Here is a 17,808-nt window from a genome sequence, read left to right as displayed (position 1 = left end):
CACTCAGAATTCACAGGCTGCAAAGGCACAGTTAAGAGGCCTGATAGCATGGTGAGCCCTCATGGCTCAAAGAGGAAGGTTTTGCTGCGCAGAGCTGGGAAGATGGCTCAGTTGGTAAAAAAGAACTGATTTCTAGTCCCAGTACCTATGGAAAATTGAGGTTCAGTAGCATGACCTGTAGGAGCTGGGGAGGCAGGGACAGGAGGAAATGGGACAGGGGGGCTTGCTGGCCAGTCTAGCTGAATTGGCAAGTTCTAGGTTCAGGAAGAGAACCTGTCTCAAAAGAAACTGTGGAGAGCAGGTGAGGAAGATACGGGCACTGACCTTTAGCCTGGACACTCATGCACACACACACAAATACAACGACAACAAAGATCTTGCTACATAAAGCGGCAGAGTAGCAGTTAGTCCTTTCTGAACTCTTATTTTCAAGTCAAAGCTTGGGTCTATGTTTTAGTTATAAATCTGTAAAAACACCTTTCAGATGGCCCTGTTCTTTTATAGATGGGGCCCTTCCTATACAGATAGGTCCCAGAGGTGAGGGGCAAAACCACCATGTATATACCCAACTGCTCCACGGAACAAGGATATGAAGGCGCCAGGGTGTTGTATGTGCATACATAAACCATCTTGATTCCCACTGAGTCCTCACCCTAGGCTAAATAAGAACTAAGCATAAGATACCAACAGATGTCACAGACTGCAGCTTCATCTGTGTAGAGGGTAAAGTTCCATATAAAGTCCCTACCTTGGCTCCAGAAATATTCTTCCTTGATTGATTGATGTGGTTCTTGTTCAGATACAGTGTTCCTACTATACCCACAGAGGAAAATAGGTAAACGTGGCAGCACATATCTATAACCCTCAGATTCGGGAAGAAATAAGACAATCACATCAAATTGCAAACGGTCAGAAGTTGAGGAATGATGCCTGAGATTGGCCATACTGTGCATTACATACACTGAGTCTATATTATATCTAAGTAAAAATGTGTCTATAAGTCCTGAAAAGTTCTCTTCCACTTTCAAGAATACAAACCTCTTTTGTCATTATGTTTAAGGTCTTCTCTGAATACTGTTCTATAATGTGAAGTAGTCTAGGAAATTTCAGCCTGGCTTCAGAAGAGTTTAACTTTAATGCTCTCAACATTTTCTCCACGACAAGTGCTGGATATGCTTCCAGTTCTACAGAATCAAAGACAGCAAAGAAGGAAGCAATGGTTAGCACATAAACCATAAATGAGACAAATGATTCTCTTCCCTTTTAGGGCTTCTTTTATTAGTCTGTCACTATTCCCTCTCCAGTGCTTTCTTTCAGTTAGGAAATGTCACACACATGTTTGCCTAATCTTTCAGGAAGCAGTTTTCATCCTGTACTGATAGTGCACATTAGGCGATGCTCCTGATTTTATTCCTAGAGCAAGAGGTAGATCACAGGAGCCCATAAGTTACATAAAGCAAATGGGCTTGTTGCAATGGCTTACCCTTGCAATGCTAGCACCTGGGAGGTAGAACAAAATGGCAAGTTCAAGGCCAGCCTGTGCTACATAGTCTCTTAAAAGTTAAAGGATAAAAGACACAGTCTGTACATACACTTCTCTAAAAGTTACTGGGTGGCATCTTAGCTCAGTGGTGAAATTCTTGCCTAACATTATCAAGGCTAGTTAAAACCCAGAATTGCCAATAAATATAGCAGATTTTGTTTAACTGTGGGCATGTTGCTTGGAGACACTACTATAAAAAGAACAAAGTAAAAGATCTGTCATTTGAAAAAAAAAACCAGCCATTAGGTCAAAAGCACCTATCTACTTTCAATCTCACATACAGAACACTAACCTGTACTTCTCTTCTGTGAGGCACTGGATGCATTCTCTTCTACCTTTCGGAGTTGTTGGTCACAGAAACCTACCAGTGTCATATAAGCATGGGCTTGCTCAGCTGCAGCCTCATGGCCCCTGCAGGAGAGCTGGGTTTCCTCTTCGGCTGACTGCACAGCCTTAGAGAGGTGATGGAATGTTCTCTGGTACAGGCCTGAGATTATCTGGAATTGGGAAGATACATGACTAGAGCAAGAGCTAAGTTAGGTGTGCTGTGTGCAGTCTCAACTGAAGCGAGGGGATTCCTGGGGACTACGAGTTTGATGCTAGCCTAGTCAACTGAGACCCCTTCTTAAATAAAATAAACACTAAAAGCTATGCTAACTGTAGGGTGTGTGTGTGTGTGTGTGTGTGTGTATGTGTGTGTGTATGTGTGTGCATGCAAGGCAGTAAGTAATCGCAGTAAAATCCAAAACATACTACAAACCAGACAAACTAAAGAGAACATGCCAGTCAGGCAATGAGCCATACAGAGCTAGACCAGTCTAAGGAACTGTGAACTCCATGGGAGTCACAAAAATGACAAAAGCTGGTGCTGGTGCTCATATCCTGAAAAGATGTCAGTGACACCGACAAGAAAGAAGACAGGACCACATGACAGCACTGAGGCAGGATAGAAGGTAAAGACGCTAACTATTAAAAGTCCAAGATTAAAAGTCTACTGAAGGAGCTGAAAGGGTTGGTGGCCCCAAGAGGAGAGCAACAGTGCCAGCCAACCAGAGCTCCCCAGGGTCTAAACCACCAGCCTGGGAGCACAAAGGGAGGCACCCATGACTTCAGCTGTATACTTAGGAGAGGATGGCCTTGTCGGGCATGGATGGGAGTGGAGATCCCTGGTCCCATGAAGGCTGAACACCGAGCGGGGAGGAATTCGAGGGTGGGGAGGGGGGCTAGGTGGGGGCACACCCTTGTGGAGGCAGGAAGGGGGACGGGATGCGGGGGTTCCTGGGTGGCAGGGGAAATTGGGTGAGGGGATAAAATCTGAAATGCATTTTAAATAAAACAAAAATCAAAAAAAAAAAAAAGATTATCAGAAAACCAAAACAATATGACCAATTGCACCACAGCCCCACAAACTAAGCAAAGCCAAAGCAAAAGGGGGAAAAGGATGTTTATCCCTCAGCCTCAGGAAGAAACCATCTCAATGGAAATTAGTGTTTTAAAGATTTGTATTACCAAGTCGGGTATGTAATCCCAATATTCAGGATGCCGAGGCAGAAAGATTGCTCTAAGGCTCAAGTCAACCTGGTCTACACAATCAGTTCCAGGACAGCCAGAGCTACTTAGCAGGGGAAAAAAGTAAAACAACAAAACCACAACAATAATCCCTGCATTATTCAGGAAGCTGGGATGTAGCTCAGTTGGCAGAGTGACTGCTTAGTTTACAGGAAGTCATGAGTTCAGACGCAGCACCGCATAAACTGGGTGTGGTGCACACATCTATAATCTAGCACTCGGGGGGATAGAAAGTTCAAGTCCAACCTTGGCTCGAAAGCAAGCTTAAGACATGCCTGGAATACAGAAGACACTGGCTCAAATAAACAAACCAAAAAGAAAAAACAAAACAAAAAAGGTTTAACTCCAATAACAAATAATAGGAAATACATAAATTATTCAATTTTCCACATAAGAAATTTGAAATAATACTTGTCAATCATTTCATTTTAATTCATCATTTCATTTCAATTGTGTTTTTGAGAACAGGTCTCACTCTATAGCTCAGGCTGTGCATGGTGGTGCCTCCCAAACGTTAGGCTTACAACCGTGAGCCATTATACCTGCATTTATGCATATTTTAAATTGACAAAAGAATATTCTCTCATTGTGGCTTTACTTTGCCCTGAGGGCAGCACATAAAAGACACACAATATAAGAACTTACCCTCTCTGTGTTCTCTGCATTAGATCCAGAGAGTGTCAAGATTGATTTCACCTTGCTTTCCTCCAGGTCAGACAGGCAGGCTGGCTCCTTGCTGAGAGCATCAGCCATGATCCTGCAAGTTGTGCCCAAGAGAATGTTCTGGTCACAAGAGGCCCGAATGTTTTTATTTAAGTAGTTTGAAATATCACTTTCATCTGTTGCATTGAAAAAAAAAAGATTTTTTTAAATCAAGAAATTTATAGTCAGTAACTTCTTTTCTATTAAGAAATTATCTAACATAAATCTTAGAAGGACAAGAACCTGGCTTCAGTTTCTGATAAAAGATTTTCTTAAACTCTGATTAATAGAAAATGTTTTTTGTTAATGTTAAGGCCTGGGTAATTGCTGCCTGTCTAGCCAGGCATTTTATGCTGTTATTACTGTTAAAAGGAAACTTTCTCATATGCTGTTACTACTGTTACTAGGAAACTTTCTCATGCCCAAATTGATTGCAGATTCTGTTATATTACATGCTTTGATGCTCTTGGAAACCAATCACAAAAGAGGACAGTTAGAAATGCCTTGTATAATTAGCCACAGTAAGCTTGGACCAAAACCAACTGCCCAGCAGTACTTCCTGCACCTGTGTATGAACTTTCATGGCTTTTGCTTTTATATGCTGCCTTTGGGATAAACTCCAACATAAGTGACACCTGTACCAATATAAGAAGCCATTAGAAATAAGACTTCCATTTTCAGTAGGGGCAGGGTAAAGTTTTAAGTTCCCAAGACCTATCTGGGAATTGACATTTTACTTGGCATAAAGAGTCATGCACATGACTAACTGACATCTGGGTTGGCAAATTAAGATATGAATATTAAACAAGGTGTCCCCCACCACAGTTGAATACCCCAACCAATAGGAACAGGATAAGTGTACTACAAAGACATGTTCCTAAGGAAGTCCCCTATCCCTAAATTCTGATTGGTGGAATAACTTGGCACAAATATTTGTGGATTTCAGGCTTAAAAGCTCTGTATGATTCTGGCTTGGGGTTGCAGACAGCTCAGAGCCTGGTCTGCAGGCCTGATTGATCGATCAGTCCTGGGGTTAATGCTCAGTTAACTATTGCTGTCTGACTGAGATTGCTGTTTATGTGGTTTGTGAGGTGGCTCCTGGACCCCATAGCTAAAAATAAACCCTGACACCCACAGTGTTAAGGTTTGAAAGCAAGAATAAACTTTCTATTCTAGAATCATGCATCACATTTTATCAACTTCTTAGTTTTTTCTGTTGCAAAGAACAGAAAGAAAATGGTTCTTATTAAACAAGGACTTTAGTTCTGCTTCTGACCACATGGTGCTAGGCAAGGAGCTCAGGGCTGCACCACCAGTGCTGTGCCCACTAGAAAGCTTAGCCACACCCTGTTTGTGGTAGTCTGGATCACTGCCACCAGCCTGCTCAGCTCATACAACTTTGTCTGTGCTCCAACTGCAGGACTGTTATTGTTATGGGGACTCAATAGTTTTACTATTTGCTGGGGAGCAAACCCAGAGCTTTGGACATACAAGGCAACTGTACTCACAGTCTTAATACCAGAACAACGGTTCAAGAAACCCTAAGACCATTTCTTACCTTTCCCATTTCTCCCTGCTTTGGATTCTTTTGTCTGCTTTTTTCAGACAATCTCCCTAGCACTGGCAGGTCTTGAAATTGTGGCACTTACCCTGCCTTGGCCTCCTCAGTGCTGGAATTATAGGTGTGTGCTACCGTATCTGGATGTTTTCTGTTCCTAGAATTATGTGGAGAAAGTACTCCTCCTGGTGTGCTTTTACAGAGCCACGGCAGTATTCTGTCCTGCGGCAATCCCACTATGTACCTGAGGTGACTGGCAAGAATGTCAGATCCAACACATACCCAAGGAAACTTCTCTTATGCTTAGAGGCTAAAAGCCAAGTTAAGTATCAAAGAGAACAGTTTAATTTCCACTTTACTTTAAAGGTGAGCATAACTTTAAATGCTGTACTATATTAGTACATGAAACACCCTTGATCTGCATGATCTGCTCTCCTCCTGAGAAATGAAATCAGAGGAAGTGGCACAAAAAATAGCTTTTAAGACAATAGAAAATAGCATTCTCAAATCAATGCAGACAATAGCATCCTAATTACCCAGCAGGGTGACGGTTTTGAGCATGGTGAGGACTTGCTCCTTAGGGCTCTGAGTGTGGCTCCGGCAGTGGTTCAGGTGGCAGTAACTATGCATCCACTGCACTCTCCAACTTTCTCTTGTTTTTGATTCTTTATGTATCTCTTTCAGGAGTTTCATGGAGAGTGAGAAATTATTCTACATAAACAGAAGAAAAAGAAAGAAAAGGTTTTGAGACATCTTGTTATGTAGCCAGAAGGGCTTGTGCTTCTGGTAGCTCGAGTACAGACATCACTAGAGATACAACTTATGTCTAAGAACATTAGTCTTTTAAAATTTTTATTGCCATCTCCATTGTTTAAGGCATGAGATGTATATATCAGGTTTGAAAAGGCAAAATACCATCCACATCTGACCACTATAAAAAATTACTTTTAAAAAGTTTTTAGCTGGCCTGTTTTCCTTGTTACATGTTACAACATGCCCCTGAGCAGTCAACTCATTTCCTTAGCTGTACATTTTTTAAAAATATATTCTACATGTAAGTGGGTACATATGTGTATAAAGGTTTCAGGTCAATCTCAAGGGTCACTTTTCAGATGCTGTTCACTGTCTTTTATGATACACGGTCTCTTACTGATCTGGAGTTTCCAGAGTAGGCTACCCTAGCTGGCCAGTGATCCCTAGAGATCTGCTTGTTTCTACAGTCCAGAACTGGGATTAGAACCCATCACTTTACATGTGTTCTAGGAGATTAAACCTATGCTCATTACAGCAAGCACTTTATGAATTGTGTATACTATATATGTAAAGATGGTTCGGCATTTCTTTTGAGCATATTTAAGTGTTTACAGTATTGACACCAAACAGTTAAATTCAAGACATTTTTGCCAGCCCAAAGAGAAACTCTTGGTTCCTCAGTAGTCATTATTTAGTCTCCACAGCAAGGAGCACTTTCTGTCTGAGTCCTATCATGGCTATTTCAAAATAATCGTATTATTTTGGTTTGTAGGACTTTCTTTTCACTCAGTGTTTCTAGACTCATCTGTGTTGCAGTATGTCAGCCCTTCACTCTTCTTTATGGCCAAGTAATGATCTATGATACAGACACATAGTATTTCTATCTTTAAAGATGAATTGAATGCTGTGGAAATTGGATTTTTATATCTCCCTTCTCTTGGGTATATGTCTAGGAATGGAACTTCTGAAATACTCTAAAATGGACAACTCTGAAATTGCTAAACTGCTCTATTTTACAGCACATATAACAATTTATATTCCCACCAGCAATGTATATTTCTCCATATTCCCCATTCCTTCCCCAGCAAGGATTCTTTAGTGCCAGGTGTCCCCCCAACCCCCACTGGTGTTGACTAGTGACTTACTGGTCTGGTAACTAATGACTTAACTTCTTTGAAGAAATACCTCAACTATTTAAGAAATTATTTTAGCTTTACTCATGTGTCTTTCTATATGTGCGTGCATTTGCCCATGGAGGCTAGAAAAGAACATATAACTTCTGGAGTTGAGATTAAATGCAGTAGTGAGCTGCCTGATATGGGCACTGGAAACTGCTGCAAAGAATCCCAGCACTCTTAACATGCTGAGCCAGCTCTTCAGCTCCACTCCCTTTTCACTTGTTTTTGAAATAGTATTTCATATAGTCCAGGCTGGCCTCCCATTCATTGCTTTCCTGGTTTCATCTCACTAGTGCCAAGATTGCCTGGTTTGGAGAGATGTCTACCATTTCTTTCTTTCTTTTTTTTTTTCCCATTTTTAAATTCGGGGAGACCATTACAGATAACTATAACCAATCAAAATGCGCACGTGTAAAGCCAAATGCACTGAGAACATCTATAATAAAATAAAGTCCAGGAAATCACTGTGGAAGAAGAGGCAGCAAGACTGTAAGAGCCAGAGAAACAGAGTCCACTGTGAGAGCCTATCTCTTAGGAATGTCAGAAGCTATACTCAATGTCAGAAGCTGAAACTCCTTCCATATGGTTGATCAGGGTGGTCCAAGTAACTGCCAAAAAATACAGTAGCCCCTGGATGCCTTTCAGAGGTTGAAAGTAAACCTCTATTTCTGAAGACGCTGAATACTTAGGACACTCAGAAGATCTGTGCTTCTCTGACCTGAAAGTCTCCTTCTTGCAGTCTTTCACATGGTAGCTTAAAATACTATGTAGATTGCCAGGGGAAGAAAACAATAGTTTTATTCAGCTCCTACACCTATTAGCCACAAAGACCATCATGGCAAGGCATCTTTACAGTGCAGTAAGTAATACTCACATGTTAGTGGTAACCAATAACTATTTAATTAGACTTAAGTCACACTCAACAGGAGGGAAACCATGCCTGGCATTGGAAACCTTGACAACTTCCCTGGGCTAATAAGGTCATGAATCTTAGAAAAAAATCTATTGCCACTCTGCTAGACCATCTTAACTCCTTACCACCTCTACATCTTCCCTTACACCCACAAATGTGTTATGTATACATATACAAATATATATATTTTAAAAATATACAGATAAATATATATATATATATCTAACCCTCATTGAAGAAATTTCTCTTTACAGAAAATGGAGACCATCACAGAAAATCACAACTAGACTCAATTCAAAGGCCAACGGAAGGTGGAAAGCCCAGAGTCCATGTATACATATATATCATAAATCCTAGTTCAGGGAACATTCCTGAAGAAGGGACATAAAATTATAGAGCTAGACTATCACAGAGTTTGTTGTGAAACAGTCGCTTTTAAAAACGGCTGCATAAACATGACTGGAATAATGAAGATGTGAACTGACATATTAGCGTGGAAGGGGGGTAACTGCACGAGGCCCACCCCTAGACAAAGAACTGAAGGCTACTGATGTTTTTCGAGAAGAGTATCTGGGAGGGGCTGAAGGGAGAAAAGGGAAGGGGGAAATGGTATGTTTTTACTTTAATTAAAAATACATTTTCCAAAGGTTTTTTTTTTTTTTAAAAAAAACAAAACAAAACAAAACGAAAAAACCCTGTTCAGTTATACTACATTGTACCTCTCTCATTCAGACAGGGTCTCATGTAATCCCTACTAGTTGGAAGTCACTGGATAGTTGAGGATAACACTGAACTTCTGGTCCTGCCTCCATCAAAGTGTTGGGATTGCACCATATCAAATTTCATGGAGTTCTGGGGTTTCATGCATGACAGGCAAGCACAGTATTTGAAGTACACCCTCAGTTTGTTTTGAGGCAGAGATCTTTTTGTATTGACCCGGCTGGTCTTGGACTCGGGATCCTCTTGCCTCAGACTCCATTGCTGGGATTCCAGGTGTGAGTCACAATACCCGACTATGAAACATTCTACATATACAGAGAATACTGTGCCTTTGAGGTATACAATCTGAAAGCATCCTGTCATATTACATGTCCTATATCTTTCCATTTTAATAAAGCATGTATTTTATTTGTTTATTTAGCTTTAATTCTCTTTTCCTTCCCCTTCATTGTTACACATTTCCAATGTAATCAGCATGCATAATTTCCAGACCCCTCAATGCAATCTCCAGCCTCCATGCACACCTGTGTGGGCCATGCTTTACCCTAAACCTGTCCTCAAGAGGCTCTAGCTTCTCAGCTCAGAGCAGGCTCTGCAATTCAAATGTCCCTTCTGTAAGTATCCTTGCCCATGTGCTCCTAGTACTGGGATGTCACTCTTTTTCACCAGCCTGTTTTGTTTAGAATGGAGCTAGGATAGTGGTGCCTTTTCCCTGACAATTTGAGATACCCTCAGCTAATTCAAAAGGCCCTCACCACAAAATTCTTAAATTCAAGCCATCTTATTCTAACCATCTGTTTTTCCCTACTACATTTCTGCATGCTTGCTTTTATTCTGTCCATGTCTAAATAATAAACCAGCATTTCACATCCTCCTAACACACTCAGCTTGTCAGCGTCTCTATGTGTTACACTGGCTGGGAAACCAGGCTCTGTCTAACTCATGTGCAATACTTGCTCTCCTCCTGCACTGGGGTTCAGGGCCATTACACTGTTTGGAGACAACTCAGCAGATGGTGTAGACAATGGTCTCCACCATGACTCTAAGCCCTTTCCATTCTTCCTCTACAGCTTACCAAAGCAAACGCATCCACGCTGAGGCTGTACTGTGACCCTCCACAAGGTACCTCACTTCTGCAATCCCTCTCCATTTTCAGCCCATCAGCTCCCTAGTCCTCATTACCTCTAAGCTGCTCTTAGACCTCGTTCCTCACAAACTTCTTTTTCTGCATTCTCATCCACTTGCCTTCAGAGATACGCAGCAATGATGGTTTTAAATGTTTGGCCCATAGGGAATGGTACTGTTGGGAGGTGTGGCCTTGTTGGAGGATGTGTGTCACTGGGGGGGTGGGCTTTGAGACCTTCCTCCTAGCTGCTTGCCAGACAGTCTTCTTGTTTGCCTTTGGAATAAGATGTAGAACTCTCAGTTCCTCCTTCTTCACCATGCCTACCTGGAAGCTGCCAAGTTCCCTCCCTGATGATAATGGACTGACCCTCTGAACCTGTATGCCAGTGCCAATTAAATGCTGTCTTTTATAAGAGTTGTCTTGGTCATAACTAAGACAGCAGGCGACAATTCCTGACGAAGGACCGATTTTTCTTGGGCTCTGTCTTTCCTCTACCCTGTTCTCTTAGGCATGGCTACCAGCGTATACAGTCAGTACAGCACAGCACCTGCTAATTCTCTGTCCTTCTCCAAAGTTTCTCATTACAACAACAACATGGTATTGTGAAGCTGATAACCATCCACCTGGTTCTGGGGGCTTCTTACAGGGTTCTCACAGATTAGTAGAACCAAAACTTCAACCTGGAGACAGAGGGTCTGAGGTTATTCCTAGGTCTTACATGTTATTCTATTTCCTGGCACTAGGACAGAGACCATCTTTTTTCTTATGAGTGAGGCTCAGGAACTCGCCTTTAACCCAGCTCACCATCCCCTACACTACACTAAATTCTTAAACTCAAAGAAATCCTGTTGTGACCGCTTGCCTTTAGTTTCCAGTTAGACATAATTTCCAAAAGACTTTCTCTGTTCCTGAGAGTAAAGTGCTCTTCCAGCATCAGTCCTCCCATTCTTATCAGCAAGTCAGAATTGTTCATCTGTTGGCTCCACAAAGCACTTTCTGGTCTATAGGGAAAGGCTTGGCAATAAAAATAATCAAAACTCAAATTGTGCAGTCACTGCTTCTATACATAAGACAATGAAGGTTCCCTGTAACCCTTAGGTCTGCATTATTATTTTTCTCTCTATCTGTATTGTTATTGGTATTGCTAGCCATGCATTTCCGTGCAAATATACTGTCTAAAAATGCTGAAGAAAAGCAAGTATCATGCAGAGGATTCCAGTTATCTCAGTGTTCCTCACAAGAGCTTGTACTCATTCTCTTTCTTCCTTCTTCCTGTCTTGTCACGCTCTACCCCAGCTTGGAGAAGCTGGGCAGCAGAAGCAAGTGTCTACTGCCCATCCCTGGAGGACTAGCCCTCTGGCCTTCTCCATCACATGCAGTTTAGTTAGAGGTTTGGTTATGCCTTTCCTTCTGCAGTCAGAGCCAAAGAAGGAAGGTGTTTGTTTTCTTTCCCCTGAAGGTATTAAAAAGAAACGGCCTTTAGTAGAGGAAGATCTGTTGTGGAAAAAGTATGGTGACATCTTTGTAGCCATTTCTAACTCTCAGGGTCAGCCTGCTACTGCCAAGACTGCTTGCCATGTGCAAGTCACATAAAAGCAATACAGGGCAAGAGCTGAGGGAGAGAAGCAGACCACTGTAGAAAGCAATTGAGATATGTCTAACGCCAGTCTTTCAAATGGCTTCTTAATTACTGCAGCTGATAAATTTATCTTATTCTTGAAACTGTTTCTAATATACCACAAAGAAAATAATATATAAATGAACATTTAAGCTGATAAAACAGAATGGTTAACTATTTTTAGTAGACTAAGGGTTATAAAGAAGGTTTATAAGAGCAGTTAACAAAAGGCATTAAAATAACAAGCTGAATACATTAAAATATAATTAATATTTAATAAACATATAATTTTTGAGCACATAAGCATAAGATCTTATCAAATGCAAGACATCTATAAACTAAACCTATAAAATCGGTAACCATCAAGGATTCATTTTTTCTAAATGACATAAATGTGGCTATACATTTATTTGCTTTTAAATAATAGAAAATAAACATTGTCAAATAATAAATAGGTTTCTTTTTTTTTCTTTTTTTCTTGGCTATTATATTTACATTTCAGATTTTATCCCCTTATCCCATTCCCCTCACCACCCAGGAATCCCCTATCCCATCCCCCCTTCTTCTGCTTCTATGAGGATGTGTCCCTACCTACCCTCCCCACTCCCAATAAGCCTATTTTGAGGTTTTGTGGGTAATTTACAGCAAGTGTTTCTTCAAACTTATTTATTTTCCAACTGTAGGATATGGAACCCAGGGCCTTGGTAGTAGGTAAGAGTTCTACCACTGAGCTATATCCTTGCTTCCAAAATTACTTCCTTATAAAGAGAGTAAGATCAACTAATTATTTTTAAAGTTCATTTCTTAGAGGAAAGTTAAGAAAATAGTTAATTCAGGGAGCTACCACGGAGCCTCAGAAGAGCACAGAAGGGAACGTACCTGCTTCCAGGCGCTTTCTATCATCTTCATTTTCATGGTGAATCTGCAGCTCTGAAGCATGCTTCGAATGTCTTCCTTTGGCTCGTCCGCTTCCCTGTCAATGGAATCTTCATCCTCATCCACACTCATACTGTGATCTCCTGAAGGAGTAGTCAGTCTCTCTTCTATTTTACTGAGAAAGAAGCAGCTAGACAAAACAACAAGAAACAAGCTGCAATGTCAGAGTCAGGAAAGCTACCTGATATCTGAGAGGGGACTGCAGCAACACATCACAGAACTGGACAGGTATTAAGGTTTCACTTGTCTTAAAATATAAATATACACAGAAGGGATTAGATTTCCCCTCCATTTAATAAATACATGCTTGAAAGATTACCAAGTATAGTTCAACAAACTTTTTTAGATTTTATTTAGTGCCCTAAGATAAAGCATTTAATTTGAATGTTTCTCTCTAAATAGGTAGCTCACAATGTCTTAGCTCAAAAGGCACTGATGTCATTGTATCTACAATCCAAGGTCATACTCCCAGAGGCAAAAGTATAAAGTAACAAAGAGGTTATAAACAATCACTGATGAGTCTGGACATGGCGGTACGTATCTGTAATCTCAAATTAGGAAAGGGAGGCAGGAGAATCATTTCAAGTCTTAGGCCAGCCTGGTGTAGTGAGTCCTCAGTCACTGTGTCACACAGTGAGAGTCTGACTGAAAAAAAGGAAAGAACTGAAACATTCTGAAATTGGTTATGTCCCAAGTTTGATTTCCTTGCACATGCAGCCTGGATCTTTTTAATTATTCTCCGTTCCTGGGGATTTTTTTTTTTAAACACTCAAACAGAAATAATTCTTTTTCAATATGAAGCCTTGGCTGGTCTTGAACTTGATATGTAGACTAGGCTGTAACCAAATTTACAAAGATCTTATTGCTTCTGCCTCCTGAGTGTTGGGATTATAGGTATAGGCTACTGTATATATAAATTGTAGTTTAAATACAATTTCATACAAATACATATAAATAAAAGATTATATATACTTACATATATATACATTATAGTTATAATTTACATCTATGCAATGTTTAAGTGACACATTTTACATTACTATCAGTAGTACTAGCAAAGAGTAACATTCAAAGATGAAACATACAAAGTTTTTCCCTAATCAACAATCAAGTAACTTCCAGTTGTTCATTTAGAGTCTAACATTTTTCCTTTTCTTCTTCTTTCTACTCCTCCTTCTTCCTGTCATTTCTGGGGGAGATGTGGATCTTGTTATAATATTCAAACTGGTCTCAAATTTGTAGGCTGAAGTAATCTTTCCATTTCAGCTGCTTATATAATTAGGAGTACAGGTATGTACCAGGACAACATCTATCTCTAATTTCTTAGAGACATTATAGTCAGATAAACTAGTGTGGCACTTACCTACCTACAATTTCCTTCCTTTTCTGGAAACCAAGACAACAGCCTTTCCCACCATGGACCCGCTTCCATTCTTGTCACACTACTCAGCGCTCCTGGCCCCAAGCAGCTCATTCTGGTCTTCTTCCCCAAAAGCTACTACTGTTTTTAATCTTTCACTGCTTTAAATCACATTTAAAACAATTATAGATAAGCAACAAGTGTTGCAAAATGGACCCTTGATCACAGATCAGATAGGGAGGAATATGCACACATGAGGTGAGCTCTCCTACGTAAGGAGAAATTAATCCAATTTCCGTATCAGAGGGGACAGACGAGCAAGCCAGTGAGGGGTATCTAGATTAGGTCACCCCTGGGCATGCCTGTGAGGGATTATCTAGATTAGGTCACCCCTGGGCATGCCTGTGAGGGATTATCTAGATTTCCTTGGGCTGGGGTCCTAAATAAAAACGAGAAAAGCCAGCTTATAGTCAGCATTCATCATGCTCTACCTTCTGCTTTTTTTCTGAATAAAGTAATAACCAGCTGCTTCAACGGTCTCATTGCCATGACTTCCAAGTGATGATGGACTACATCCTTGAACTGTGAGTAGAAATAAACTCATCCTCCTTAAATTGTTTTGTTAGGTTATCTCATAATAGTAACAGAAAAATTTAAAACCAAAGGGAAAAATAGACAATTCCCAATCAATAGAGTCTCACAATCCCTACTTCATCAGCTGAGGGAGTGAGACAAACAGTAACCAGTTGTCTATGTCTATTATAGTTTGGGATTATGAAACAAGCAAGAGATGAGGATCAAGTCACAGCAAGGTCTCACTAGAGACTGAATACAAATGTGGTATTTGTCACCTCCCTCAACTTGAGGTATTTTCTATTTTCACTCTTAGAATGTCTGCACCTTCAACAACTGGCTTAATCCCTAAATAAAGTTTGAAGTTGCAAAAAATTAACAACAGACATTCTATGCATATTTCCAAAGTACTGAAAAATATAAAGGATACAAAAAAGTAGAGAGGGGCTGCCTGTGCCTCCCCATAAGACTTAAATTGATGGAACAAGGTCAAAACAAGAAATAATTTTCCAACTGTCCAGATGAGATGAGCAGACATGACCTTGAGAGAGGGGAGTAGTGCAGGATACAGGGCATTTGCACACCTCAAACTGTCTCCCACTAGTTTCTTACTGGTTTCAAAAAAAGAAGAAAAAAGGTGGAAGTAGCACAAGAGCCTGACGACTTTCTTATGGTAGGATGAATCACCTAGCTCATCATGAGGAAATTAGACAACCCTAAATGGAGTAACAGTTCACACTGTCAGCATCATATGATACACAGTAGGGCTCAGGACTGCTGCAGAATTAAGAAGACTAAGTAATAAAACAAAACATAGCCCATAATTCTGGACTAGATCTAATCCTATAGGAAGCTCTACAGTAGGAAGCACTACAGTGCTTCAAAGGACACTGATGGGACAGCTGAAAACTGCAACTGGACAGCAGGTTCAAGACAAGAAGAAAGGAATAGACATATAAAAAATAAGAGTGAGGAATGCTACTCATGTGCAAATCAACTAGGAAGTAAGTATATGAATGGGAGAAACAGAACGAATAAGGTTTATGTGCTTATATAATAAAATGTCAAAAATGTTCAAACGAAATGAGGAACCTGGTAAAAAAAGTACACATGAGAATTCTACATTTCTTGCAATTTCCCCACAATTTCTAACAAATGTTAGAACATTTCCCAAAATAAAAAATAAAATGAAAAAAATTGGTAATAGATGAAAACAGAACATGATACTGGGGTTGGAGTACCTGAGTACTGTTTGCTGTGCATAGTTCACAAATAATTGACAACCTCTAATTCCATGGCCCCTTTCTTGAGTAATGGGTGAGTATCACCCTCTACACAATACAGGGTGGGGTCTGGAGAGGGCTTCCCTCTCCGTCATCACAGAAGGTGGGGCTATGTGAGGGAGTACTTGGAGGAAAGGCAGGCTGCAATCAGAATGTAAAGTGAACAAGTAAATAAGTTAAAAGAAAAGAAGGAACATGAATGTAGAACTGGGAACTAAATACAACTATATTTGGGAACTGTGAAGCAAAAGGGCAACTGTTAAAAACACAAGTTTTAAAAACAGAACAATTAAGAATAACTAAACAGCAGTCTTCTTTCCTGTCTACTATAAAAAAGGAGGAGATACAGGACTGCCCCCATCACAGCCAGTGCTTACAACCACAGCCAGTGTATAGCAAGGACCCCTTAGAAGAAATGTGGGACTGAAGAAGGAACTTCAGCCATGAGGATTTGTTAGAACAGCTTCGATAGGTGATCAGCATGAGAGAGGTAGGCTAGGCATATTTTCATAAACCTTGGTCTCAAAGACTCTCCATGCTGGCAATTCTGGAAAAGAACACTCATTTTGCTCAATAAGACCATATATTACCGATTTGTGATGATGTCATCCCAGATGTGCATTGGGTCTGTCACAGCATCTGGGTATCTGCTGGTCCAGGTTTTTAGAAGTTTCTTTAAGGGTCCCAGAGATAATAAGTCACCTAAAAATAATATTAGAGACTGATCATATCTACGGCTGAATGACAAGAAGATTTTACAGAATAGAGCCAGCATTAGTAAATAGAAACCTAACTCAATTTCTTATTTAAGAATTAAAAATAAAACAAGTTAAAAAAAAACTAGCAAATTAAAATCAAACAACAAACAAACAAACAAAAACCCCAGACAACTTTTTCATTCATTCACATAAGGAATACATGTCAGTATACAAAATGTAATATAAACACCATCACTTCAGGGTAGCTATATATCTTCTTCAATTTCTTTCTTCAGAGACTTGAAGTTCTTGTCATACAGACCTTTCACTTGCTTGGTTAGATTCACACCAAGGTATTTTATATTTGTGACTATTGTGAAGGGTGTCATTTCCCTAATTTCTTTCTCAGACTGTTTATCCTTTGAATAGAGGAAGGCTACTGATTTGTTTGAGTTGATTTTATATCCAGCCACTTTGCTGAAGTTATTTATCAAGTTTAGTTGTCTGGTGGAATTTTTTTAGTCAGTTAAGTATACTATAATATCATCTGCAAATGAAGGGGTGCTAAATTTTGTCAAATGCTTTCTCAACATCTAATGAGATGATCATATGGTTTTTTTCTTTGAGTTTGTTTATGTAGTGAATTACGTTGATGGATTTCTGTATATTGAACCAACCCAGCATCCCTGGGATGAAGTCTACTTGATCGTGGTCAATGATCATTTTGATGTGTTCTTGGATTCTTTTAGCAGAATAGTAGTAGTTAGTTTTCCCCTAGACCCATGGCCTATCTAGTCTTAAGTATGTGCCCACCAAACAACGTTAGACATGGCTTCCATCTCATGGAATGGGCCGTAAATCCAGTCAGAGAGTGCGCTGGTTACGCCCATAATGTTTGTGCCACTATTGTATCATTATCTCTCACAAATAGATCATTGTTGTAGGTTGGTAATATGTTTGTACTTGGGTTGGTAGTTACCTTTCTTTTCTTCAGAGTACTTTGTAATACCAGCAACACTATAGTAGGGGTGAAGGAAAGCTCTAGGTACCAGCCTGACTTCTCTCCATTTAATGAGATATATAAGTGTTGCCTTTATAAGTTTATAGAAACCAACTAATGGCCTTTGCAATAACCTAAGATGTTTGGTGATTTCCATGGGACCCCTTTGGTCAATGACTCAATTGGATGTAACCCATTCCTAGCACGGGAGGTTTCACTTGGTGCCAAAAGGACTATAGTTGGGGTACTGTCTTCCCCATTATTTGATAACTGTATTT

The 17,808-nt window shown here is 40.1% G+C and overlaps 1 protein-coding gene across 3 annotated transcripts in view; it reads right to left on the bottom strand.

The window, feature by feature from the left end:
• Window positions 1-17,808, bottom strand: part of Prkdc (protein kinase, DNA-activated, catalytic subunit) — a 190,736-nt gene that overhangs the window by 30,218 nt on the left and 142,710 nt on the right. For all 3 annotated transcript variants that reach the window (XM_076942501.1, XM_076942500.1, XM_034515287.2), the window contains exons 68-73: window positions 16,423-16,534; window positions 12,560-12,746; window positions 5,909-6,083; window positions 3,758-3,951; window positions 1,836-2,040; window positions 1,039-1,184 (exon numbers count right to left, since the gene is read on the bottom strand). In XM_076942501.1, the coding sequence (XP_076798616.1) occupies window positions 1,039-1,184; window positions 1,836-2,040; window positions 3,758-3,951; window positions 5,909-6,083; window positions 12,560-12,746; window positions 16,423-16,534 (1,019 nt within the window). The remainder of the gene's footprint in view (window positions 1-1,038; window positions 1,185-1,835; window positions 2,041-3,757; window positions 3,952-5,908; window positions 6,084-12,559; window positions 12,747-16,422; window positions 16,535-17,808) is intronic.

This window comes from Arvicanthis niloticus, chromosome 12 (genome assembly GCF_011762505.2).
Source record: "Arvicanthis niloticus isolate mArvNil1 chromosome 12, mArvNil1.pat.X, whole genome shotgun sequence".
NCBI lineage: Eukaryota > Metazoa > Chordata > Mammalia > Rodentia > Muridae > Arvicanthis > Arvicanthis niloticus.
This window is presented reverse-complemented; position numbering and strand designations above follow the sequence as displayed.